This window comes from Oncorhynchus clarkii, chromosome 25 (assembly GCF_045791955.1).
Source record: "Oncorhynchus clarkii lewisi isolate Uvic-CL-2024 chromosome 25, UVic_Ocla_1.0, whole genome shotgun sequence".
Lineage (NCBI taxonomy): Eukaryota > Metazoa > Chordata > Actinopteri > Salmoniformes > Salmonidae > Oncorhynchus > Oncorhynchus clarkii.
The window spans coordinates 24,874,943-24,900,915 of NC_092171.1; the positions used below are offsets into that span (position 1 = coordinate 24,874,943).

The window sequence follows — 25,973 nt, forward strand, 5'->3', positions numbered from 1 at the left end:
ACGGCATCAGTGCCAAAGAGTCAGGGGGTGGGGGAATAGGGGTGGAAGATATATTATGGTCTCAGCAGAGAGTAGTCTGGTGTCTCTTATTCTATTAGTGATGGGGAAAAATGTATAGTTACATATGACGTTATTTTGGGACAATATTATATCGATATTTGACAACCAAGTATCTTTTTTTTGCTAGTTTTTTTTACTACAGCGCTAGTCTGCTGTACCTGCGCCAAAACTCTGGTATTTTTAATCCTATAGCTTGTTCTGCATCTTTTAAAATAATGAGCCAACATGTTTCCAACACTTTATTTTCCCTGACTGACAAAACTAGTTTTCCTCATGTTCTCTCGTCTCTCTGCAGCAGACTTACAGTATAGTGAGCAACATGATTGAAACATCAGATTGTGATAAAATCACAGTATTTGAATTGCGATATATATTGAATCGTGAGAATCACAATAAATTCTGTATCGGCACTTAAGTATAGTCATATTATCGTATCGTCAGGTCCTTAAGTATCATCATATCTTATCGTCAGGTCCTTAAGTATCATCATATCTTATCGTCAGGTCCTTAAGTATCATCATATCTTATCGGCAGGTCCTTAAGTATCATCATATCGTATCGGCAGGTCCTTAAGTATCATCATATCTTATCGTCAGGTCCTTGAGTATCATCATATCTTATCGGCAGGTCCTTGGCAATTCCCAGCCCAACTTTCTATGATTTGAATCTTTTCTATGAGACTCTCCACCTCCCCTCCCCACTTAACAGGTGACGCAGTAGAACCACTTAGCTCTTTAATACATTTTGGGAGAATTGCTTTGCTGTGGGTACAGTATGACTGTTGGATGAGCGAACTGGATAAAGAGCATCTTCGCTGGTTCTGTATAAAGATGACCTCTCCTTGTACCCTCTGACCTTTCTGAATTGGCTCATCACTTCTCTTTTATTATCAGTGATTATTTTCAGATATCTTTTGATGTGGAGAAGTTGAATTGACCCCTGTGTAATCCATGATATAGGATTGGATTTCTTCATGGCTGGTTGACTATTTCTCTCTCTGCTCTATATACAGTGCATTCGGGAAGTATTCAGACCCCTTGACTTTTTCTATATTTTGTTACGTTACAGCCTTATTCTAAAATATATATATTAGCCTAGTGGTTAGAGCATTGGACTAGTAACCGGAAGGTTGCAAGTTCAAACCCCCGAGCTGACAAGGTACAAATCTGTCGTTCTGCCCCTGAACAGCCAGTTAACCTACTGTTCCTAGGCCGTCATTGAAAATAAGAATTTGTTCTTAACTGACTTGCCTGGTTAAATAATGGTAAAATAAAAAAATAAAAAATAAAAAAATTACTCTACACACAATACCCCATAATAACAAAGATTAAACAGTTTTTGCACATTTATACCCTATTTCTCCCCAATTTCAATCGTGTCTCATTGCTGCAACTCCCAAATGGGCTCGGGAGGTGAAGATCGAGTCATGCGTCCTCCGAAACATGACCTGCCAAACACCAGGGGGGGGGGGTCGGATCGTTGAGGGGCAGCTCTTGGGGAACTGTGGGGGGGGATCTTGGAGGGCTGGTGGCCTGGTGGTTGGGAGCTTGGGCCGGTGGCTGATAGGTTGCTGGTTTGGGTCCCTGTTTTTGACCTTGTGGGTGATCTGTATATTTGGTTGCTTCTGTGTAGATGTTGAGCAGCTTCATTGCAAGTAGATTTTATGTTTTAATATTCAATAATAATGAAAAAAATAATCATATATATATATATATATATATATATATATATATATATATATATATATATATATATATACATATATATATATACATATATAAGTACTCCAAGCGGGCTGTCATGTGCCTTTTACTGAGGAGTGGCTTCCGTCTGGCCACTCTACCATAAATGCCTGATAGGTGGAGTGCTGCAGAGATGGTTGTCCTTCTGGAAGGTTCTCCCATCTCCACAGAGGAACTCTGGAGCTCTGTCAGAGTGGCAATGAGTTCTTGTTCACCTCTCTGACCAAGGCCCCTCTTCCCCGATTGGTCAGTTTGGCTGGGCGGCCAGCTCTAGGAAATGTCTTGGTGGTTCCAAACCATTTAAGAATGATGGAGCCCCTGTGTTCTTGGGGACTTTCAGTGATGCAGAAATGTTTTTGTACCCTTCCCCAGATCTGTGCCTCGACACAATCCTGTCCCGGACCTCTACGGACAATTCCTTCAACCTCATGGCTTGGTTTTTGCTCTGACATGCACTGTCAACTGTGGAACTTATGTAGACAGAAGTGCCTTTCCAATTCCTGTCCAATCAGTTGAATTTACCACAGTTGGACATCAACCCTGTTGTAGTAACATTTCAAGGATGATCAATAGAAACAGAACAGAGGGTCTGAATACTTATGTAAATATGGTATTCCTGTTTTTATTATTTTTTATTTATCCATTTGCAAACATTTCTAAAAGCCTTGTTGCTTTGTCATTATGGGGTATTGTGTGTATTTTGATGGGAGAAAAAGTTATTTAATCCATTTTAGTAAAAAGGCTGTAATGTAACAAAATTGAGAAAGTCCAGAGGTCTGAATTCTTTCCGGATGAGTTGTTGGTAGGCGTTGCTAGTCAAGAAGAACAATTTTTAAGAGAAGTTCCACTTTGTAGAAGCATACTGTTGCTGGGTGAACAGGCAGTGCTTCCAGTGCTCACTGGAAATCGTGTAATATCAAAATGAACAGAGTATGTCTAACCAGAAGCATCACAGGGCTCTGGTAGAAAAAGGACTCTTCATGTCCAGCCCAGTCCCTGACTGTCTGTCACAAACTGAGACCAAAGGCCACTATTTTCCCTATCATGTACAATATATCCAAACATCTCCCCTCACCAGAGAGATACTATCACAACAAACAGGATGATGCAAAGAAAATACAAGGATCTAGCCCTACCTGTGTTATTGAAAAGATAATGTGAAAAACAAGAGGGCTTGGTCCGACTTCAGACGATTCCACGAAAAGGCCACAAAGACCTGTCAGTAACCGATAGCTGCCTATCCAGATGGTACTATGGAAACGAAACTCAGAACAGCGGAGTGACCTAAACAGGGCCTAATTATCCAGGATGACACAACGACAGATGGGGAGAGTGGAAACAGGGGCCTGGTGCTTTGGCTTGTAAAAACAACAAAGGAGCACGTTGGCCCTTCCGTAAGATATCTGGCCGCTTGGATCCAGCTATGCACGCATGCAGTGGTCCGGACACATGACGGAACTCTGAGCATAATGATCTGTAAACACAGGGCTTTGATCCCTGGAAAGACTCACATCTGGAATGTAGGGGGGTGAGGGGAATAGCCCAGGACATTGTGGTGGTGTCCCAGGGCAGGATATGGATACGGGATAGTTGGCCCCGTCCCATACCATGAGTAAGTTCCTCTTTGGCTCAACCACATCTGAGTTGATTTATACTTTCCCTCTTTCTCTATATAGTCCCTTAAGAGAAGATTATCTACCACAATGTTTTTGGCAATTTTGATATCCACTTTAATTTAGTCGACATCGGACTGGAAGCAATATATCACTTTATCAAGAAATTATTTTGCTTTTTCTATGCAAATTTCATCTGGCGAAGTGTAAAAGGTGTCATCAATCTATTTTGATTTATTTTAGTTAACCTTTATTTACCAGGAAGTGCTCATTGAGATTTAAAATATATTTTTCAAGAGCGTCCTGGCCAAGATAGGCAGCACCAAGTCATTACAAAAATGACAGACAAACAACATGAAAAACTACAAGTAATCTAGTAAAAACCATATAATTCACATAGAGTATAACAAAATCAAAAACAGCAAATTAAAAACATTGACAGGTCAGGGAATCAGACTCAAGATCATGCATCAGTGATTTAAAAATACCAATCGGGACAAGTTCTTCCAGTTTAAAAATATTTTGTAAGGCGTTCCAAGACGATGGCGCAGAGTACATAAAAGCCCTTTTACCAAATTCAGTTCGGACATTTGGAACAGTTAGCAGGATAAAGTCCAGCGAACGAAGAGAGTACCCACCACATTTCTGAACAATAAAAATGCCCAAATAAAAAGGTAGTAAACCCCAAATGGCTTTGTAAATAAAAGTATACCAGTGCCTGAGCCTACGAGTGACTAGAGAAGGCCAGCCAACCTGGTATACAAAGTGCAGTGGTGGGTAAGGGATTTGCAGTTTACAATAAATCTCAAAGTGCCTTGGTAAAAGGGTGTCAATTGATCTCAAACACTGAGCGGAAGCATTCATATATAAAATATTCCCATAGTCTAGTAAAGGCATACATGTAGCTGATACTAGCATCCTTCTGGCTTCAAAAGAAAAAGAGTCCCTATTCCTAAAATAAAATCCTAATTTCAGCTTCAATTTTTTTGTAAATTGTTGAATATGCAATTTAAAAGAGAAGCCGTCATCAATTAAAATTCCAAGATATTTATATGAGTTTACAACCTCAATCTCCTTGCCCTGACAGGTAGTAATGGGTGAAAGGTTCAGAGGAATATTTCTTGCTTTAGAAAACGCCATTAGTTAAGTTTTGTCAGTATTGAGGATAAGCTTCAATTGACACAAGGTGTGTTGAACAGTATAAAAAGCTGTTTGCAAGTTCTGGAAAGCTTTTGTAAGAGACGAGGCACAACAGTAAATTACAGTATCATCAGCATAAAAATTTAAGTTGCTCATTTTGTACATTTTTGTCTAAATCATTTATATATAAATAGTGAATAAGAGAGGACCAAGTACAGAGCCTTGGGGCACACCATTAAAGACAGACAATTTTAACAGACATAAGCCCATCAAATTGAGTGCACTGAGCTCTATTAGACAGATAGTTAGCAAACCATGCAACTGCATGATCTGAAAGACCTACACTCGACAATCTTTGCCTTTAGTATAGCATGATCAACTGTATCAAAAGCCTTAGAGAGATCAATAAAAAGTGAGACACAGTGCTGTTTTTTGTCAAGGGCTTCAGTGATATAATTTAAAACCTTCATGGCTGCTGTAATTGTGCTATGCTTCTTCCTGAAGCCCGATTGGTACATTGATAAAATAGAGTTAGTAAATAGAAACTCTTTTAGCTGTTCACTCACAAGGGTTTAAAGTATTTTCACCAGGTGTGACAGCTTTGAGATTGGCCTAAAATTATTTGAAAGAGTTGGATCTCCCCCTTTTAAAAGTGATAGGACATACTGATTTCCAGATTTTCAGAATTTCATTACTTTCCAGGGTTAGATTGAACAGATATGTAAGTGGTTCAGCTATGAAATCAGCTGCCAGATTTAAAAAGCAGGGATCCAAAAGATCAGGACCTGCAGGATTTCTCTGATCTAAGGATTTCAGGGCTTTATGTACCACCTGCACTGAGAATGGCAAAAAGCTAAAAGTTTGACCAGCTCTCACTGGTTCACCCACACAGGGTTGTACAGAGACAGAGGACACTGAATCAAACAGCCTACCAGATGATACAATGTGCTCATTGAAACAATTCAGCATTTCAGTTTTGTCATATACAGCAACAGAGTCCTTCAAAACACATGACGGTAATTCATTAACATTACTGTTACCAGACATAGACTTAATAGCCTTCTAAAATGATCTAGGATCATTCAGGTTATCAGTGGTAACAGACATAAAATATTCAGACTTGGCCTTCCTGAGAAGAAAAGAACACTTGTTTCGTAACTGCCTAAAAATAAGCCAATCAGCATCAGAACATGATTTCTTTGCTTTAGCCCAGGCTAGATTACGGTCGTGAATAATACAAACAGCTCAGAAGAAAACCATGGATTATCCCGCCCTTTAACCCTGAACCTGCGGAATGGGGCATGTTTGTTTACTATTTGGAAAAAAACATAATGAAAGAATTTCCAGGCAGTTTCCACATCAGGAATAAGCTCAATCTTGCTCCAGTAAAAATAAAACAAATCAATAAAAGAAAGCCTGCTCATTAAAACACTTCAAATTTCTCTTATGAATAAAATGTGGGTTTGTCTTAGGAACCTTAGTTTTTCTATCAGCAACAACAGCACAATGGTCACTTGAGATCAGTTGAGATCACCAATCAAGATCATTTCACTGTAAAGAAGTTTAGATATAAGGTTCGTCAAAGAAGAAAATTAATCACCGAGAGCAGAGGGGGGTCTATAACAGCCAATCACAGTTATAGAGAGCAGAGGGGGTCTATAACAGCCAATCACAGTTATAGAGAGACCCTTTGAAACCTCAACATTCAAAGCAAGAAATTCCAACTGTTTACAAATAGTGTCAGACTTTGCCACACTTACAGGGACTTTAGTTCTTACATATATAGCCACACCACCACCTTTCTTAACTCGATCAGTGCGATAAACATTGTAACCACTTATACAAATATCCTTATCAAAAACAGACTTGCTGAGCCAGGTTTCAGAAAACACAATTACATCAGCATCAGTTGATTTAGCCCAAATCCTAACCCCACCAATTTTTGACAACAGGCTGCATACATTTACATGAAAAATACCAAAACCAGATCTTGATTTAAAATCAGAGGGGGTTTGGAGACATTGCATATCAGGGCCAGGGTTAGGTTGCACGTTACCTGATATCAACAACAGAAGGATAACGAGGCACCTCGGTTTAATAACCTTGCACGGCTTCTCTTTTTTAAGAGATCTTCTGCAAGCGAATTCTACAAGTGAGTTTCCAGACAATACAAAAAAGTAATTTAAAACCATTAGACTTTGGTAGTGACACACATTCGTATTCACATCATGCCACAAATACATTGGCACTTGGATGAGTGGATGCAGACGCTGACAAGACCAATTAAGTCAGCTTTTTATTTACACTGCAGCTTATCATACTGTCAGACACTGTGTGGTTGGGTTAAAGAAGATAGCCCCCATTGGAAGTAAATGTAAGATAAGGGGACATATTTTGACTGGGTAATCTATGATAATGTCCAAGGCCCGGCCACAAGAATGCCCAGTCCACATTAGGCAGGGCTTTCTCTCAGGAAAAAAAAAGTGCTTGTTGTTATATTCTATTACTTTTCCTGATAAGCCTATGCTGTTTTTGGCACAAGCAGCCAATGGCTATTGTTAATGAACTATAGTCTGTATTCCTGAACACAGCTGCTATGGAGTAAACTTGTCACTCAATATGTCCAAAACGGCACCTTTTTTAGGAACATTTGGCATCTAACTTTAGTCCATCAACAGCCTACTTTCTCCATTACATATGACTTTTATCCTAAATATTACATTATTTTCTATCCACAGTGACGAATAAGAAGCCGTCCCATGTGTCCATCACCAAGGTGAAGCAGTTCCAGGGCTCCTTGTCCTTCAGTAAGAGGTTAATGTGGACCATCGACCAGCTGAGACAGGTCAACGGCTGTGACCCCAACCGAGTGAGTTTACAGTACACTGAACTTCTATCTCCAGGGATGCATTTTTCCTGACCACATGACCTGACTGTTTCAGCAGGACAAATTCCAAATCACCCCCTAGAGACTGGTTCATGCGTGTAGTCTTTTTCTATCTCTCTTTGTTTCTATAATTCCGTCTCTTTTTCCAAGGACTGTCCGGAGTTTGACTTGGCGTTCGACAATGCCTTTGACCAGTGGGTGGCTGGTTCGGCCGGCGAGAAGTGCACCTTTATCCAGATCCTCCACCACACCTGCCAGCGCTACAGCTCTCAGAGCAAGCCAGAGTTTGTCAACTGTCAGCCCAAACTGCTGGGAGGTAAGAGACACAGTGACAAGACACTCCATCTCTCTCTCGTGCTCTCTCTCACTTTCGCTATCTTTATGAAAGTGTCAGAGCTAGTGTTCTCACTCAAAGGTTTGTGGACTGGTTTTTCGACTTCTAAAAAGGAAAACTTGCATTTTAAGGCATTCTACTGGAAAGTACTTCATTCTGTATGTAGAGAATGTTCAGTTCTCATTTATATAACGACACTGAGTAATTATTCCCATTGGCTTTGCAGAATATTCATTTTGAGGATCATTTATCCTGAGACGATGGAAAAGCCAGTCCACTGGGAACTAACCTTTAGTCCCAAGAAATAAAAACACACTCCCACTTCCTCTAATTACTAAACATAAACACAAGCTTATTAAAAAAACATACTTCACATTCCTAAGTTAACAACGCATTCAATTCCCTTATGATTTGGAAACCTACACAAGTCATATGTAGTCATTTCCGGGGTGTAGCATGTTAGAGTTACAGGCAGAAGGTACTGGTTGAGATGGAACGTTTCTTCTGTGTTCCAAGGATTTGTGTAAGACCCTGCTCCTCTTCTTAATCAGCTATTGATCTGTTTACCCTCTAGCCTCATCTTTCAACAACACTGAGGCTCTTTTATTGTTCATGGTGGTATTAATGGTAACACATCCTGATCCTCAGAACCCATGGCCTCTAGCTCTGTGGCCTCTAGCTCTGTGGCCTCTAGCTCTGTGGCCTCTAGCTCTGTGGCCTCTAGCTCTGTGGCCCCTAGCTCTGTGGCCCCTAGCTCTGTGGCCCCTAGCTCTGTGGCCCCTAGCTCTGTGGCCCCTAGCTCTGTGGCCTTTAGCTCCGTGGCCCCTTGCTCCGTGGCCCCTAGCTCCGTGGCCCCTAGCTCCGTGGCCCCTAGCTCTGTGGCCCCTAGCTCCGTGGCCTCTAGCTCTGTGGCCTCTGCCCAATGATCTCTTGCTCTGTGGGCTCTCCCCAGTGGTCTATAGCCCAATGGTCTCTCCCCAGTGGTCTCTAGCCCCATGGTCTCTCCCCAGTGGTCTCTAGCCCCATGGTCTCTCCCCAGTGGTCTCTAGCCCCATGGTCTCTCCCCAGTGGTCTCTAGCCCCATGGTCTCTGCCCAGTGGTCTCTAGCCCCATGGTCTCTCCCCAGTGGTCTCTAGCTCCATGGTCTCTCCCCAGTGGTCTCTAGCTCCATGGTCTCTCCCCAGTGGTCTCTAGCTCCATGGTCTCTGCGCAGTGGTCTCTAGCTCCATGGTCTCTGCCCAGTGGTCTCTAGCTCCATGGTCTTTCCCCAGTGGTCTCTAGCTCCATGGTCTCTCCCCAGTGGTCTCTCCCCAGTGGTCTCTAGCTCCATGGTCTCTGCCCAGTGGTCTCTAGCTCCATCTTCTCTCCCGAGTGGTCTCTGGCTCCATGGTCTCTCCCCAGTGGGCTCTAGCTCCATGGTCTCTCCAGAGTGGTCTCTAGCTCCATGGTCTCTCCCCAGTGGTCTCTAGCTCCATGGTCTCTGCCCAGTGGTCTCTAGCTTCATGGTCTCTCCCCAGTGGTCTCTAGCTCCATGGACTCTACCCAAACTGTGCTAATATATCCTCCAAACACCAGCTTCGAGGGCATTATCACTTTTATACTTCAGGTTAGCAACATTCTTATCTCTTTCTTGCTAGCTAGCAAACGACCGCTAACCTACAGTCATGTAAAACAATGCAGAAATAATAACAACAGTAACGGCATTTGTTTAAGCTGTTTTCCATTGACATTTATTTGTATTCATCCATAACAATGAGCTAATGAGGCACGATTTTGCCTGGCATAGAAAATGTGCTCTCTCGTTAGGACACTGTTGTTCAGAGGAGCTAGCCAACAACACAGCTAACACAAACACTTTAAACACTGAAGCTGTTAAGACTGCAAATTAGCTGCACTTTGTTTCGTTTTACATTTTTTCAATTGACATTTCTTTGTATATAGCCATAAAAATTATTCAGGATTTTGACGGGCTGAGAAAAACTGCCTGCCTCTCCCTCTCTCTCCTCCCGACTCCCGACCCCTACAAGTTCATTACTATGGGACAGTTGGAGATCGAATTTGAATATTGAAAGAAATGTGAGATAATGTATATATGCTTTTTATAGTGGAGATCAAGTTTATAACTTCCCTGTCAGGGCTGATGAGACAGTGGATTGCGCAGTCAGATGGAACAGAGGAAATAGGCATTTTAACATCATAGATGTATCCGGTGGTAACTTGTGGAATAGACACCGGCTGGATTGCGCTTTTAACCAATCCGCATTCAGGATTAGACCCACCCGTTGTATAAAATGAATATATACACTGAGTATACAAAACATTATGTTATGCTCGTTCCATAACATAGACGTAGGAGGTGAACGCTATGATCGCTTATTGTTATATACACTTGTGTGTCAGTGTAGATAAAGGGGAGGAGACGGGATAAACAGGATACATTTTTAAGGCTTGAGACATGGATGGTGTAGGTGTGCCATTCCTAAGGGTGAATGGGCAAGACAAAAGATTTAAGTGCCTTTGTAAAGGTGAAGATAGTAGGTGCCAGGCGCACCGGTTTGTGTCAAGAACTGCAAGGCTGCTGGGTATTTCACGCTCAACAGTTTCCTGTGTGTATCAAGAATAATCCCATACCCAAAGGACATCCAGCCAACTTGGCACTGTGGGAAGCATTGGAGTCAACATGGGCCATCAGCCCTGTGGAATGCTTTTGACACTTGTCGAGTCGATTCCCCGACAAATTGAGGTGGTTCTGAGGGCAAAAGGGAAGGGGGGGGGGGGGGGGGTCGGCTTGCAACTCAGTATTAGGAAGGTGTTCCTAATGTTTGGTATACTCGGTGAATGTTTCACCCTTGTGCAACAACAAATACCGTACCAGTCAAAAGTTTGGACACACCTACTCATTCCAGGGTTTTTCTTTATTTTTACTATTTTCTACATTGTAGAATGACAGTGAAGCCATCAAAAATATGAAATAACACATATGGAATCATGTAGTGTCTAAAAAAGCATTAAACAAATCAAAATATATATTTTGAGATTCTTCAAAGTATCCACCCTTTGCCTTGATGACAGCTTTGCACAGTTTTGGCATTCTCTCAACCAGCTTAAATTATTCCGTATGTGTTTTTTCATAGTGTTCTAAAATGTAGAAAATAGTACAAATAAAGAAAAACCCTGGAATGAGTAGGTGTGTCCAAACTTCTAACTGGTACTCTAGGCCTATACATGTGTAGTAGATGTCAAACCCTTTACACAAAGCACTCGCAATATTGGTTTCTTATGGAACAGTAGCTCCAGTATTTGGCATCGGTTATTCATTGTTTTAATGTCAACCTGCTCAACCGGTAATTGACTTAAGAGATTCGTTTCACTATCATTATCCGATCCACAATTCTGGTATCAATTGAATACACGTTATATTAGATACAGGCTTTAGAAAGAAATTGACCTGACATTGCGCTTCCTGCTCAGTCTTCTCACATGACTCTCATCTCACATGCCATAATGAGTAGTGTGACTGACAGCCAAGCCAGAGACCTAGTGACAGGAGGAGAGGATGCCCGAGTGCTGCCACCACTGTCCCCTCCAGTTTAAGTCTCACACCAGTGCAAAACAAAAATCATGACGCTGCTCAGGTGTGGGACAATAACTGTGTGGGACGCCTCTCTTCTGACTCACCTATCTGGGGATGACAGAAACCCAACTACAAAGTTCTCAGTTTAGTGGAACAGGACCACAGTCCAGATTCATACACATATGCAGTAATATATTAGAAAGTTTGCTATAGGTATAGCTCAACCCTTTAGTGCAACTACAGTATTGTATTGCACAGGACTGTACTGTAGTAAAATCAATTTAGCTACACTGGACTTGTACCTTCCCAGATAACAAGAACATTCCATCAGTCAATGTAACAATGAACAAGGTTCGTTCCATTGAACCTGACCTGATTGTCACAAAGAACACAAATCGAGTCAACAGGTCAGAGGCACCATGTTGTCGTTTATGCACTACCTTGTTGGGGTTGACATGGTCACTATAATGGTGCCTGTTGTTGTGTGTTGAAGGCTTGTATAGATTACTTGTTGTGACTAAGATGCCTTCGATAACATCGTATTACTTCTCAGCTAGAACACACAGGGGCTAATGACCCACTGGAGGATTCTGGGATATTGCCGTTTCGTGCTGATTAGATTTGCCTTTATTAACACTAAACTATGAACAGAACAGAGACACTTACTCAACACTGGATCTTCCTGACAGGCAATTATCTATTCTACACAAGATCTCCACTCCATATCTTGTCCTCTTTGTTAGCCGTGAAAACACAAAGAAATGGCTTGTCACTTTGCCTCCGTTTGTATGCGGCAGAGTCGTATGTCTTAGTGAACATGATATTAATTGGCTGGTCTGATCTCCGGGACAGTTGTTATGGGCTGAGAGGAGATTGTAAAGGCTTGATAGGACAGGACAAGGTCGACAGGCTTATTGTGGATTCTGCTAGTTTATGAGGAACCTTGTTCACCCTTTATCTAAGAGACATATTAGGCCTGCTGATTCACTCTGGCAGATGTACTTAATCTGAAGAAAGGTCTGAAATCATAATACATAGGTGGGCTTTAAGAGGGGGGTGCTCTAAAACGCACTCCGTTGCTTCCCCTTGTGGTGGCGGGATGAACTACATACACAATGGATGTTGAGACAACAAAAAAAGCGCATCGAAATACACCTAATACTGGTTTATCTTATTCATTGACTGGAAATTGAAACTAAAGAGTGCAATTTTATTGCTATTGATTGAATAAAGACATGCATATTTATCTCATCAGACTTCCATCACGGTCACGTGTCATTGCTTGTCTCTGTCCTCATCAGTGTTGTGTTGGTGTTTCCCTCAACTTCCGAGGCAGAGGCATAGTCCCTTTTTAGATCTGTGTAGAGGAGATGTGCAGCCAGGCACCTGTTTAGGGATACTTGATGGGCCGTGTAATAGGGCCTGAAATAAAACAGCATTGCTAGAATAATGTGTTAATAGCCTCGTTATCAAGCTAGACTGCCAAGCTGCAGCGCGCACTCATCTCCGTGATTCTCCCAGGCCTCTTTGCTGCAGTGGCAGATCTTGTCTTGGAATGGTGAGAGGGAGTTTAAAATGTTGCCTGCTTCTTTTATCACTTTTTGAATTCTAGGATGCTAAATGGTAATCTAGTCATATTTTCTTGCCATTGAACCATTTTGGAAACTGTCCTGCAAATGCCTACTGTCAGGATGGCACTTCAAGCAGACATCTTTGCTCCATTGTAAACTGTTGTGAGATATCTTATGGGATACAGAACTAATACAGTATGCAGTCAAATTAACCTCAAGTGAAACTTGTTAGAATATTGGCTACCTTTTCATCAAATGAATAACTAACAAAGCTTCATTTCTATTTAAACTGTCCACTAACTTCCCCAATTAATTCCAGTTACCCTAAATTGAAATATGTATTTTTTTTTCAAAATACCTTTTGTTAGAATGAAACCCTTTCAATAACATAACAAGTACATTACATTAGTTAACCAAAGTGAACCAAAATCACCATATTAGAACAAACTGTACTGTGGATTAACAAGTAATATCCAAAATGTAGTAATCTCTTGGGTCCAACATAAAATAACAAAAAAACAAACCAAAATTGAGATATTCCTTTTCCATTTTCTTGTCACAGACGATGAAACTGTAGATTCAGTCGTTTTCCGTTGCAAGGTCTTTTTGAACAGAATGAGGAAAGAAGTTGTTATAAACGGTCGACGGCAAGGTCGGCATCTACTTTTACAAGGTAAGCACAGAATAAATGATATATTCAACTCAAATTATATATATACTTTTACTAACAAGGCAGTTAAGTCCCTCAATCTGAAATCTGACAAGGACAGTAACATTCGGGTTGGGACGGTCATGGAATTTCTGGTGTCTGTGATTGGCATGTCATATGTATGCGGTCAGTTTGGGGAAGCAAATTTTCCCCATAAAAATTAACCTTTATTATAAAGCATTACATGCATCATCACATTTGCAGACTTATGTAAGATACTACTATCCCGAATGTGATGAGAAATTGGATAATGAAGGATAATACTATAATTTAATCACTGTTAGCAAAAAGGACTTCAATGCAGCAAGTAATGGAGTAGGCTAGGCTATATCATATTCATTTCCCTTTTTTGCAAGGGAAAAATGTGGCCTTTTATCAACACATTGCAATAAATTTTACTACACTTTTTTTATGAATGGAAAGATTAGCAGAATCTTTTTTAACACGACTTTCAAGTGGAATTGACCCAATAATAAAGACATTGAATATGCACACTCAGTGGGCATATGGCCGATGCTCCACTGGTGCCAATAAGATAGGCTACAGTTTTTTTTATTTTGACAACTAAAAGACAGTCTCTTCATTGTCCTCTCTTTACAGCAATAGCCATTTGCTTTCTAAACTAGGTTTTGCTGTGATTGTATTGGGAAATATTGCAAAATGTCTCTTTCACAACTCAACAATTGTCTATTTGCTGTGCGCACTGCCCCAAATTGTGCGCCTATCCGACAGGCCCAGTGCAGTCAAAAACTAGATGTTTCTATGTTTTCTATATACATCTCCACACTATGAGGTTGAAATAATACTGTGAACTTGTGAAAATTATGACGAGGACCTTTTAGTGTAAGAGCTGTTTGAAAAGACTGCCTGAAATTGGTGGGATGGTGTTTTGGCCTGCCTGGTAACATCACTAGGTGGTAAATTAGTTCCAAATCTTTGCCAATAACAGATATTTTTTAATGTTCAGACAGTTCTCACAATATTTTTGCTTGAGAAATTGCTCTTTGCTAAGAAGCTATTTTTATTTCTTCATTTTAATGGAAACAGCCAAAGCAAGGTGCTTAGTGCCTCCAGAAAGTATTCACACCTAGACTTTTCCACATTTTGTTGTTACAGCCTGAATTTAAAATGGATCAAATTAAAATGTTGTGTCACCGGCCTACACACAATAAATACCCCATAATGTCAAACTGTATTTTATTTTTTATTAAAAGAAAGCTGAAATGTCTTGAGTCTTAAGTATTCAACCCCTTTTTTATGGCAAGACTAAACACATTCAGGAGTAAACATTTGATTAACAAGTCACATCATCGCTGTACCCCACACATGCAATTATCTGTAAGGTCCCTCAGTCGAGCAGTGCATTTCTTGAGCAGTGCATTTCAAACACAGATTCAATCACAAAGACCAAGGAGCTTTTCCAATTCCTCGCAAAGAGGGGCACCTATTGGTAGATGTGTAAAAAATAATAATAAAAAAACGGACATTGAATATCCCTTTGAGAACGGTGAAGTTATTAATTACACTTTGGATGGTGTATCAATACACCCAGTTACTACAAAGATACAGGCGTCCTTCCTAACTACGTTTCCAGAGAGGAAGGAAAATGCTTAAGGATTTCACCATGAGGCCAATGGTGACTTTAAAACAGTTAGTTTAATGGCTGTGATAGGAGAAAAATGAGGATGGATCAGCAACATTGTAGTTACTTCACAATACTAACCTAAATGACAGTGAAAAGAAGGAAGCCTGTACAGAATATATATATTCAAAACATACACTAAAGTAAAACTGGAAAAAAAATGTTGGGCTAAGAAATAAACTTTATGTTCTGAATACAGATCTTTGTTTTGAGCAAAAACATCACTGAGTACCACTCTTCATTTTTCAAGCATGGTGTTGGCTGCATCATGTTATGGGTACAGTATGCTTGTCATCAGCAAGGACTAGGGAGGGTTTTTTGGGGGGATAAAAATAAATGTAAAAGAGCGAAGCACAGGCAAAGTCCTGGAGGAAAACCTGGTTCACTCCTCTTTGCAACACACACAAATTCACCTTTCAGCAGGACAATAAAACGAAAACACAAGGCCAAGTATCCACTGGACCTGCTTTCCAAGACAACATTGAATGTTCCTGGGTGACCTAGTTACAGTTTTGACTAAAATCGGCATGAAAATATAAGGCAAGACTTGAAAATGGCTATCTAGCAACGATCAACAACCAACTTGACAGAGCTTGACAAATGTTTTGAAGAAAAATTTGCAAATATAATCCTGGTGCACAAAGCTCTTAGCCAGAAAGACTCTGTAAAAAGACAGCTGTAATCACTGCCAAAGGTGTTTCTAACATGTATTGACTCAGGGGTGTGAATATTTATGCAAATTAGATTTCTGTTTTTCATTATCAATACATTTGTAAAAATGTCTAAAAGCAAGTTTTCACTTTGTCATTATGGGTATGTAGATGGGTGAGAGAGAAATATGTATAAATGTTGAATTGGTACTGTAACACAACATGTGGAATAAGTCAAGGGTATGAATAATTTCTGAAAGCACTGTCGTTGTTACCCCTAAGTGATTTGATTTGGAGATAAAAAACAGCTGCATTGGACCTTTTAAAACAATCCACAGCTCATGTTATTTTAAATAAGCTAATGATCCTCTGATCTTCCAAATCTTGCTTTCTGGTGTAGTAGCCTATTTGAAATGATTTGATGCATTTCTGTATAGACAGGAGTAGGCTAATTAACTCTATAATTTTTGCAATTTAGTTCAGTTTACTAGCCTAATGGATGTGTCGCATATGGGACTCTTGCTGTTGAATAATTCATGAATTGTCAGACACACACAATCTTTTTTAAGAAGAGCCATTTATTTATTTAACATAAAGCAATAAAAATGTGCAGTGTATTAAAGAAAGTCCAGGTTACTAAAGTGCCATGTGCTAGCACTTCTACAATAACTTACTACTAACAGCAGCAACATACATAGGTAAGAGCACATATTAACAGTAGATCTATAGGCCTATAATAAAACAGAAATCATTAAAAATAGAATAAAAATCTTTATTTTATTGCAAACGGCGACGGCTAGTAAAATGCAAACTACGCATCATCTTCTACCTCTAGCTCCAGGTTTTGTGCCAGTAAAGTGAGCTTATTGACTTTGTCCAGCTTGAGGCATGAGTGGACAGGGGTGACAATGTTCCCTGCAGTGCTGAACATTCGCTCTAATGCGGTGCTCATGTATCTGCATGCCAGCTTCCACATCAAAGGATAGCAAGTCTGGTTGTCTCGCCACCAGGTCAGGGGATTATTCTTTGGGTCAGGCTGTTCCTGTAGGTAGCGAGTCAGTTTGGTGTCTTCACAGACAGTGAGGGGTACATTGGCTGTGGTTTGGGCTCTTCACTTCTGGAGGAGATCCCTCTAAATTAATTATCTTTCCATCGTTCGAGTCATCATCTCCCCCAGTACCAGTAGCACCACCACCCTGCCTCCGCCCCCCCGCCACCATCTCTTTCAGGAGTCCTTCTCTCATCTCATTCAAATCATCCCCTTCACCTCTGTATTTTAGGTCGAAGAGGGAAGAGATGGACAGAAGTTATGTTATTGTCAGTAGGCTGTACATGTCCTTGAGGACACTGGACATCATCTTTTGGAGGCTTTGCGTTAGGTTGGTGTCTTTGGAGAGGTCGGGCTTCAGCAGATCTCCCGTCAGTAACGGAAGCACAGGCTTCACTGACGAGACTGTGACGTAACTCACCAGAGAGAACATCAGTGAAGACAGCCACAGGCTTCACTGACGAGACTGTGACGTAACTCACCAGAGAGAACATCAGTGAAGACAGCCACAGGCTTCACTGACGAGACTGTGACGTAACTCACCAGAGAGAACATCAGTGAAGACAGCCACAGGTTTCACTGACGAGACTGTGACGTAACTCACCAGAGAGAACATCAGTGAAGACAGCCACAGGTTTCACTGACGAGACTGTGACGTAACTCACCAGAGAGAACATCAGTGAAGACAGCCACAGGCTTCACTGACGAGACTGTGACGTAACTCACCAGAGAGAACATCAGTGAAGACAGCCACAGGTTTCACTGACGAGACTGTGACGTAACTCACCAGAGAGAACATCAGTGAAGACAGCCACAGGTTTCACTGACGAGACTGTGACGTAACTCACCAGAGAGAACATCAGTGAAGACAGCCACAGGTTTCACTGACGAGACTGTGACGTAACTCACCAGAGAGAACATCAGTGAAGACAGCCACAGGCTTCACTGACGAGACTGTGGCGTAACTCACCAGAGAGAACATCAGTGAAGACAGCCACAGGCTTCACTGACGAGACTGTGACGTAACTCACCAGAGAGAACATCAGTGAAGACAGCCACAGGTTTCAATGCTGCTTGGACGGATGACAAGACGTCTTGTCCTGCCATGAGGTGATTATGTTTACGATCCTAGACCAGGACTTGTTCGATGGCTGTTGCTCGCTCCAAAATACTCCACCATTGTCTGTTTCGTTCCCCACCGTGTTAATCAATCCTGTGGAATTAAACATAGTTTATATATACCAATTCCTCAATCATATACAGTTGAAGTCGGAAGTTTACATACACTTAGGTTGGAGTCATTAAAAATCGTTTTTTCAACCACTCCACAAATTCCTTGTTAATAAACTATAGTTTTGGCAAGTCTATTTTTTTCACCTCACTCCTCCGATCTACTGTGACAATGATAAGGCAAGAGGTGAAAGTCGGAGGCTACCCCCCTCCTACCCTGTAGGCTATAGGATCGATAGGTACTATAGGTACCCCCGGTCCCAACTTCTTTCCTATCCGCACCCCACCCCCGCGTATAGGGGATATGCTGATTTATGGTGCATCAAAAGATAGTTGGACAGACGAGGAGATGTATACAGTTAGCAAAACAATAACATATAATCAATAGTTAACACTCCCGCTATGGGTAAAGTATATCTACATTAAAATAAAGTTAATCATTTATTTTATTCAAAACAAATGCTTTTTTATACAGTTTTGATGTTTTTTATTTTCATGACTGTCTTCAAGACCGCCAATGTCAAGGTTATCCAGTTACCGTTACAGCCCTAAGTGCAGTCACAAAATGACCATGAATTTCTATATTCACCTCAATACCAATTAATGCTCAAATTCCTCTTGAACTAATATTAACAAGGCAATTATGACCAGGGTTATGGTTTTTCAGTATAATATGCAACCCTCAATCAATCAATCAGTGAAATGTATTTTATAAATCCCTTTTTACATCAGCAGTGCTTATACAGATGTCCAACCTAAAACCCCAAAGAGCAAGCAATGCAGATGTGAAAGCACAGTGGCTAGGAAAAACTCCCAAGAAAGGCATGAAGCTAGGAAGAAACCTAAAAAGGAACTTGGCTCTGAGGGGTGGCCAATCCTCTTCTGGCTATGTCGGATGGAGATGATTAGAATATATGGCCATTAAGGCCAGATTGTTCTACACTGACATTTATCGCCTCTAAACTTTCATCTGGGCAATTTGCTCAATTAGAAAGACAGTGTCTCTATGGTACATTGATGCAGAATGTTCCATGTTTGTTCCCATTAGCATCCCCAGTCCCTGACTGCTGCACCCCTATCAGCAGAGCAGTGACGCCCTACTAGCTACTGTAGCAAAGTTGAATTCCCTCCTCCATGTCAGAAGAATCTTCCCTGTTTTTCCTAATTACTTTAACTTCAGGGTCGAATGAGGATTAACACAGTATTAAGAGCAGCGGGCAGCTCAGGTTAGAAGTTAATGTCAGGATTTGCATTTGAATTAAATGGCAAATACGTGAAGGAGGAGTTGGAAACATCCGATTTGATTTGTCTCCCTATCTGTATAGTAGGGCGGTTGGTTTCCCTGCTGCCAGGCTGCCAGCTGGGGGTTTTGGTGGGCACAGCGGTAGCGGTGTGTGCCAGCGTGATACCATCCTGTTGGGTGGTGACACTTAAGTTCATCCTGTGTTGGTTACGCCAGTCTCTGTTGATCTTTCTTCTCTCTCCTTTTTTTTCCTTCTACTAAATGTATTGGGAAATCACGGTATTTAACAAACTCTAAAGTACTGTTTTAGAAGAGTGTGGTCTATGCACAGGCTGCTCGATTATTGGATTGACAGTTCTGTCCGCCTAGTGATGGGCGTTATTTCCGCTTCAGAAGCGGCATTCCTTTACAGACAAGAAAAATGCCTATTCAGTGGCACTTTGAAACTATCACCAGAGAAGGTTTTGTGTTGGCGTTTTAAAAGCCATAGTGTAACCTTACAAACAAACAAACATACCATAGCCGAGGCACTTTCAAGGGTATATGACTGTGGTAGATATACTGTACAGTGCATTCGGAAAGTATTCAGACCCCTTCACTTTTTCCAAATTTTGTTATGTTAGACTTATTCTAAAATGGATTAAATCATTTTTTTCCCTGATCAATCTACACACAATACCCCATAATGACAAAGTGAAAACAGGTTTTTAGAAAATGTTTGCAAATGTATTACAAATAAAAAACAGATTACTTATTTAGGGTGACACTTTGCTATGAGACTTGAAATGAGCTCAGGTGCCTCCTGTTGCCATTGATCATCCTTGATGTTTCTACAACTTGATTGGTGTCGACCTGTGGTAAATTCAATTGATTGGGCATGATTTGGAAAGGCACACACCTGCCTATAGAAGGTCCCACAGTTGAGCAAAAATCAAACCAGGAGGTCGAAGGAATTGTCTGTAGAGCTCCGAGACAGGATTTTGTAGAGGCACAGATCTGGGGAAGGGTACCAAAACATTTCTGCAGCATTGAAGGTCCCCAAGAACAAATTATCCTCCCTCATTCTTAAATGGAAGAAGTTTGGAACCACCAATACTTTTCCTAGAGCTGGCCGCCCAGCCAAACTGAGCAATCGGTGGAGAAGGGCCTTGGTCAAGGAGGTGACCAAGAACCCGTTTGTCACTCTGACAGAGCTCCAGAGTTCCTCTGTGGAGATGGGAGAACCTTCCAAAAGGACAACCATCTCTGCAGCACTCTACCAATCAGGCCTTTATGGTAGAGTGGCCAGACAGAAGCCACTTTGCCAAAAGGCACCTAAAGACTCTCAGACCATGAGAAACAAGATTCTCTGATCTGATGAAACCAAGTCTGAAATCTTTGGCCTGAATGCCAATCGTCACAACTGGAGATAACCAGGCAGCAGTTATCACCTGGCAAAATACCATCCCTACGGTGAAGCATGGTGGTGGCAGCATCATGCTGTGGGGATGTTTTCCAGCGGCAGGGACTGGGAGACTAGTCAGGATTGAGGGAAAGATGAACGGAACAAAGTACAGAGATCCTTGATGAAAACCTGCTCCAGAGTACTCAGGACCTCAGACTGGGGTGAAGGTTCACCTTCCAACAGGACAACAACCCTAAGCACACAGCCAAGACATCCCTACTGTACACAATGCTACAACTGTTACATTTTCAAGTAGCACTAGTTTAAGGTGAACAACAACAAAGGCCTTTAGTCATAATATTATGGAAAGTGTTTGATAAAATGTATAATGTACAGATAAGTAGATGGTGTTGCTACTCTACAGGAGAGTGTCTCTTAGCCCCTTTTCTCTTAAAACACCCACTGAGACTTCAGGGCAGCGTACTGGCACACAATTCATAATGGATGGTAATTGACTCTGCTTGAGCTTGCATTTTGGAGATATAGCAAATATGTAGGCTTATGCAAGAGTGTGTTTGAGCTTGCAAGCATGTGTGTCCCTGTTAGAATATATGCCTGAGTGTGTGCGTGCATTGGTGTGAGTGTCTGAACTGGGTGAGTTACAGAACCAATCAAGCAGGCTTTGACAGTAAATGGCGGTTGACAGTCCTCATCATCACAATCACAACATTACATTGTGTTGGCCTGACCTGTGATCACTTGATGGGGCATTTGACTTTTCTTTCACTTTTGTTGCGGAAAAAGGGTTTTGTCTTTTGTTCTGTCCCCTTTTGTTTTACAGGTGAACCCTGATTATGTTGATATCATGTAGAAACACATTCTCCCTGCATTGTTGAAGTAGGAGTTCCCTGAGACATAGAACACGGACTCAGGAAGGTCAGGTTCCTTCACAGGGATAGACCGTTAATTCTTTACGATAGCCCCATTTCAGAAAAGCTCACTAGCCAAACAGAAGTACATTATCATACCAAATGTCAAAGCAACACTTCGCCCTAATTTGTTTTGCCAGCTCTCTCACCTGTCTTTAACACTGAAGTGGCATTTTGCAATGAGCGGAGATTGCCTTGGTCCCCCCCCCCCAAAAAAAACAGAGGTGTTTGTTAAAGACAAGGCATCACTCACCCATGTTCTTGTGTTCTTGTGAAGAGAAATCTCAACAGAGTCCGAGGACAGTGTTGAATCACCATGCCATGCCTCACTCCTACAAATCCCCCTTACAGCATGACGGCACCTAAATCAACTCTACAGAGTAAAGACCCAGGGCCATACAGTCACCACACAACCTGCCTCCCTGCTATTCTCTTTAATGACATTCACCATAGGAGGGGACTCCACCAGCAGCCAGGCCGGAACCACCCTGCCCAGGGAAACAAGTGAGAAGCAAGAAATAGACTGAAGAGTGTGTGTGGGATGTCTCTGGGCTCTCTCAGTAGAAGGGGGGATAAAAAGGGATCTGGATAGAGGTAAAGAGCTCTCATCCCTCCTTCTCTGTTTTCAGGTGAAGAGGAGTTTTTTTTAAGGGATTGGAGGGAGACATCGAGGAAGACTTGACACCTGTGTCCCAATACAAGTACTTTGTTTTTTACTACTGTGAGGAAGATGCTAAATAAACACTTCTCCTTCCCTGGACTGTAATGAAATCCATAGCCTTGAGGGAAGGGCAAATCCGCTATCTATCTATTGGTGATTTAGCCAGTCTGGGAGAGAACCCGGGGAAAGCTTTTCTTCCTCCCAGTAGTTCTGTGTGAGCGGACGGCTTTGACTTTATCAAGTTAACTTCCTTTGAAGGAAAGCAGAGGAGAGTAAGACCAGCTGGCATGCCATCTGCTTTGGGCTGTCATCTACTCCACTGCACCACAACTCTGCCAGTTATCAGTCAGTCAGCCTACCTGTATACACTCTACAGTGTGGATTCCGTTTGGGAAGACATGTTAAATTGACTGTCCGAGATTCTTTCTTTTAATTCACGCTTCGTTTTTCCCACATAAGGACAAGTTATAAGATAAATAACTGCCTTAGTGGAGCATGTGAATAAACCTTTGATTGGGATCTGTTTCCCTGTTTGGGAGTGTTCAAAGGATCTGCATTTGTAAGTGTCATTGCGTGGGATGTTTGGTCCTGAACTGTAACCCCAAGAGGCCATCCTCTTCTAACAGTGAAAGCATCAGTTACATTGAGTTCCGTTGTATTTCTATTCCTTCCACAGCCAGCAAGTTGAGAAGAGCACATTGTTATAGCTGGCCTTTAAAAAAAAAAAAAAAATTGTTGGTGGTGTTTTTGTCCATTGTGCATACAGAACATTGCAGTACCAGTCCCCAGTTCTGCTGAAGAATGGCTCGTTCACAACTTTGGAACAACTGATGAAAAAACCATTTCATTGTCCGCCTTCCCAGACAACAAAATAACCCAAGCAAGGTCAACAATAGAAGAAACTTCATAGCAAAAACACTGCTCAAAACTGTTTACATTGGTGCCTCCCTTGGATATATGAATACGCAACGATTGTTAGCGTAATGGGTCGACGGCAGGCCGCGCTGTCCAGAGCGTAGATTAATAGCTTGCCAGTTTGAAACATCCGCAGGGTCGGTGCTATCGGAGGAAGACTGTTCTGTTCTTTCCTCTCATCCACACAGTTGTGCCGCCAGGGATCGTCAGACACACTCCCTCCCCTCTCCACCATTATCTCACTTCAGTCTGAGAGGAAGAAAAGAGAATGAGCACTAAAGTTTTACTAAAGAAAAGAGGAACACCTGAAGCTATTTAGTACACTTTCAAATAGTGAGGAGGTTGTTTCAGTTCAATTTGAGAGAAATGGTGTGATAGACGTCATCGGTCTAAGCTTTGCAAATGAGGAGTGTGATGTGGTTTTTAATTTCATTGGCTTGTTTCTCACAGGATTCAAATCTCTGTAGAAAACCTCATTAGCTGGCTTCCTTGGCATTCCTGATTTGGAATAACCTTATTTTTGACCTGTTCATTGTCAATAATCAACGTCCGGCCAAGGTTGCTGAATGAAATATCAGCATTATCTTATAAAGCAGGGGATTTCTACCAAACTCATATCAGTAGTGCTGCATGGAGTTATTTTGTTGATAGTGATGAGATAGAAGGCAATGTATAATTTATTATATTTATCCCATCCCCTCCCGCCTTCTCTCATTTTACTCTTTCTCTCTGTCTCTTTCTATATTGCCCTCCTCTCCAGGTAACAGTATACTCCACTCGGCAGCAGACAGTGTGACCAGCGCTGTACAGAAGGCCAGCCAGGCGCTGAACGAGCGAGGGGAGCGCTTAGGCAGGGCTGAGGAGAAAACAGGGGAGATGAAGAACAGTGCTGAGCAGTTCGCCGTCACTGCACACAAGGTGAAACACACACACACACACACACACACACACACACACACACACACACACACACACACACACACACACACACACACACACACACACATACTACCGTTCAAAAGTTTGGGGTCACTTAAAAATGTCCTTGTTTTTGAAAGAAAAGCTCAAACAGACAGCTTCATTAAATAGTACCCGCAACACACCAGTTTCAACGTGAACAGTGAAGAAGCGACTCCGGGATGCTGGCCTTCTAGGCAGAGTTGCGAAGAAAAATCCATATCTCAGCTTTGCCAATAAAAATAAAAGATTAAGATGGGCAAAAGAACACAGACACTGAAGAGAGGAACTCTGCCTAGAAGGCCAACATCCCGGAATCAACTTCTTCACTGTTGACTTTAAAACTGATGTTTTGCGGGTACTATATAATGAAGCTGCCAGTTGAGGACTTGTGAGGCGTCTGTTTCTCAAACTAGACACACTAATGTACTTGTCCTCTTGCTCAGGGCCTCCCAGTCCTCTTTCTATTCTGGTTAGAGCCAGTTTGCGATGTTCTGTGAAGGGAGTAGTACACAGCGTTGTACGAGATCTTCAGTTTCTTGGCAATTTCCCGCATGGAATAGCCTTAATTTCTCAGAACAAGAATAGACTGATGAGTTTCAGAAGATAGTTATTTGTTTCTGGTCATTTTGAGCCTGTAATCAAACCCAAAAATGCTGATGCTCCAGATACTCATCTAGTCTAAAGAAGGCCAGTTTTATTGTTTTTTTAATGACCACAGTTTTCAGCTGTGCTAACATATTTGTGAAAGGGTTTTCTAATGATCAATTAGTATTTTAAAATGATAAACTTGGATTAGCTAACACAACGTGCCATTGGAACACAGGAGTGATTGTTGCTTGATAATGGGCCTCGGTATGCCTATGTAGATATTCTATTAAAAATCAGCTGTTTCCAGCTACGGTAGTCATTTACAACATTAACAATGTCTACACTGTAGTTCTGATCAATTTGACATATTAATGACGAAAATGTGCTTTTCTTTCAAAAACAAGGCCATTTCTAAGTGACCCCAAACTTTTGAACGGTAGTGTGTGTGTGTGTGTGTGTGTATATATATATATATATATATATATATATATATATATATATATATATATATATATATATATGAAATAGCCAAATCCACTATATATATATATATATATATATATATATATATATATATATATAGTGGATTTGGCTATTTCAGCCACACCCTTTGCTGACAGGTGTAAAAGTTGCTCGCACAGCCATGCAATCTCCATAGACAAACATTGGCAGTAGAATGGCCTTACTGAAGAGCTCAATGACTTTCAACTTGGCATGTCATAGGATGCCACCTTTCCAACAAGTCAGTTCGTCAATGCTAGAGCTGCCCCGGTCAACTGTAAGTGCTGTATTGTGAAGTGGAAATGCCTAGGCGCAACAACGGCTCAGCAGCGAAGTGTTAGGCCACACAAGCTCACAGAATGGGACCGCCAAGTGCTAAAGCACGTAAATATGGCCTGTTCTCGGTTGCAACACACACGATAGAGTTTCAAACAGCCTCTGGAAGCAACGTCAGAACAATAACTTTTAATCTGGAGCTTCATGAAATGGGTTTCCATGACCAAGCAATTGCACACAAGCCTAAGATCACCATGCGTAATGCCAAGCATCGGCTGGAGTGTCGTAAAGCTCACTGCCATTGGGCTCTAGAGCA

General features: G+C 41.5%; 1 protein-coding gene across 2 annotated transcripts in view; it reads left to right on the forward strand.

Moving 5' to 3' along the window:
* The window catches only part of LOC139383978 (syntaxin-binding protein 6-like), a 125,869-nt gene that overhangs the window by 93,305 nt on the left and 6,591 nt on the right, over positions 1–25,973 (forward strand). The window contains exons 3-6 of one of the 2 annotated variants that reach the window (XM_071128604.1): positions 7,294–7,424; positions 7,593–7,758; positions 13,484–13,594; positions 24,093–24,250. In XM_071128604.1, the coding sequence (XP_070984705.1) occupies positions 7,294–7,424; positions 7,593–7,758; positions 13,484–13,594; positions 24,093–24,250 (566 nt within the window). The remainder of the gene's footprint in view (positions 1–7,293; positions 7,425–7,592; positions 7,759–13,483; positions 13,595–24,092; positions 24,251–25,973) is intronic. The other variant, XM_071128606.1, reaches the window with a different exon arrangement.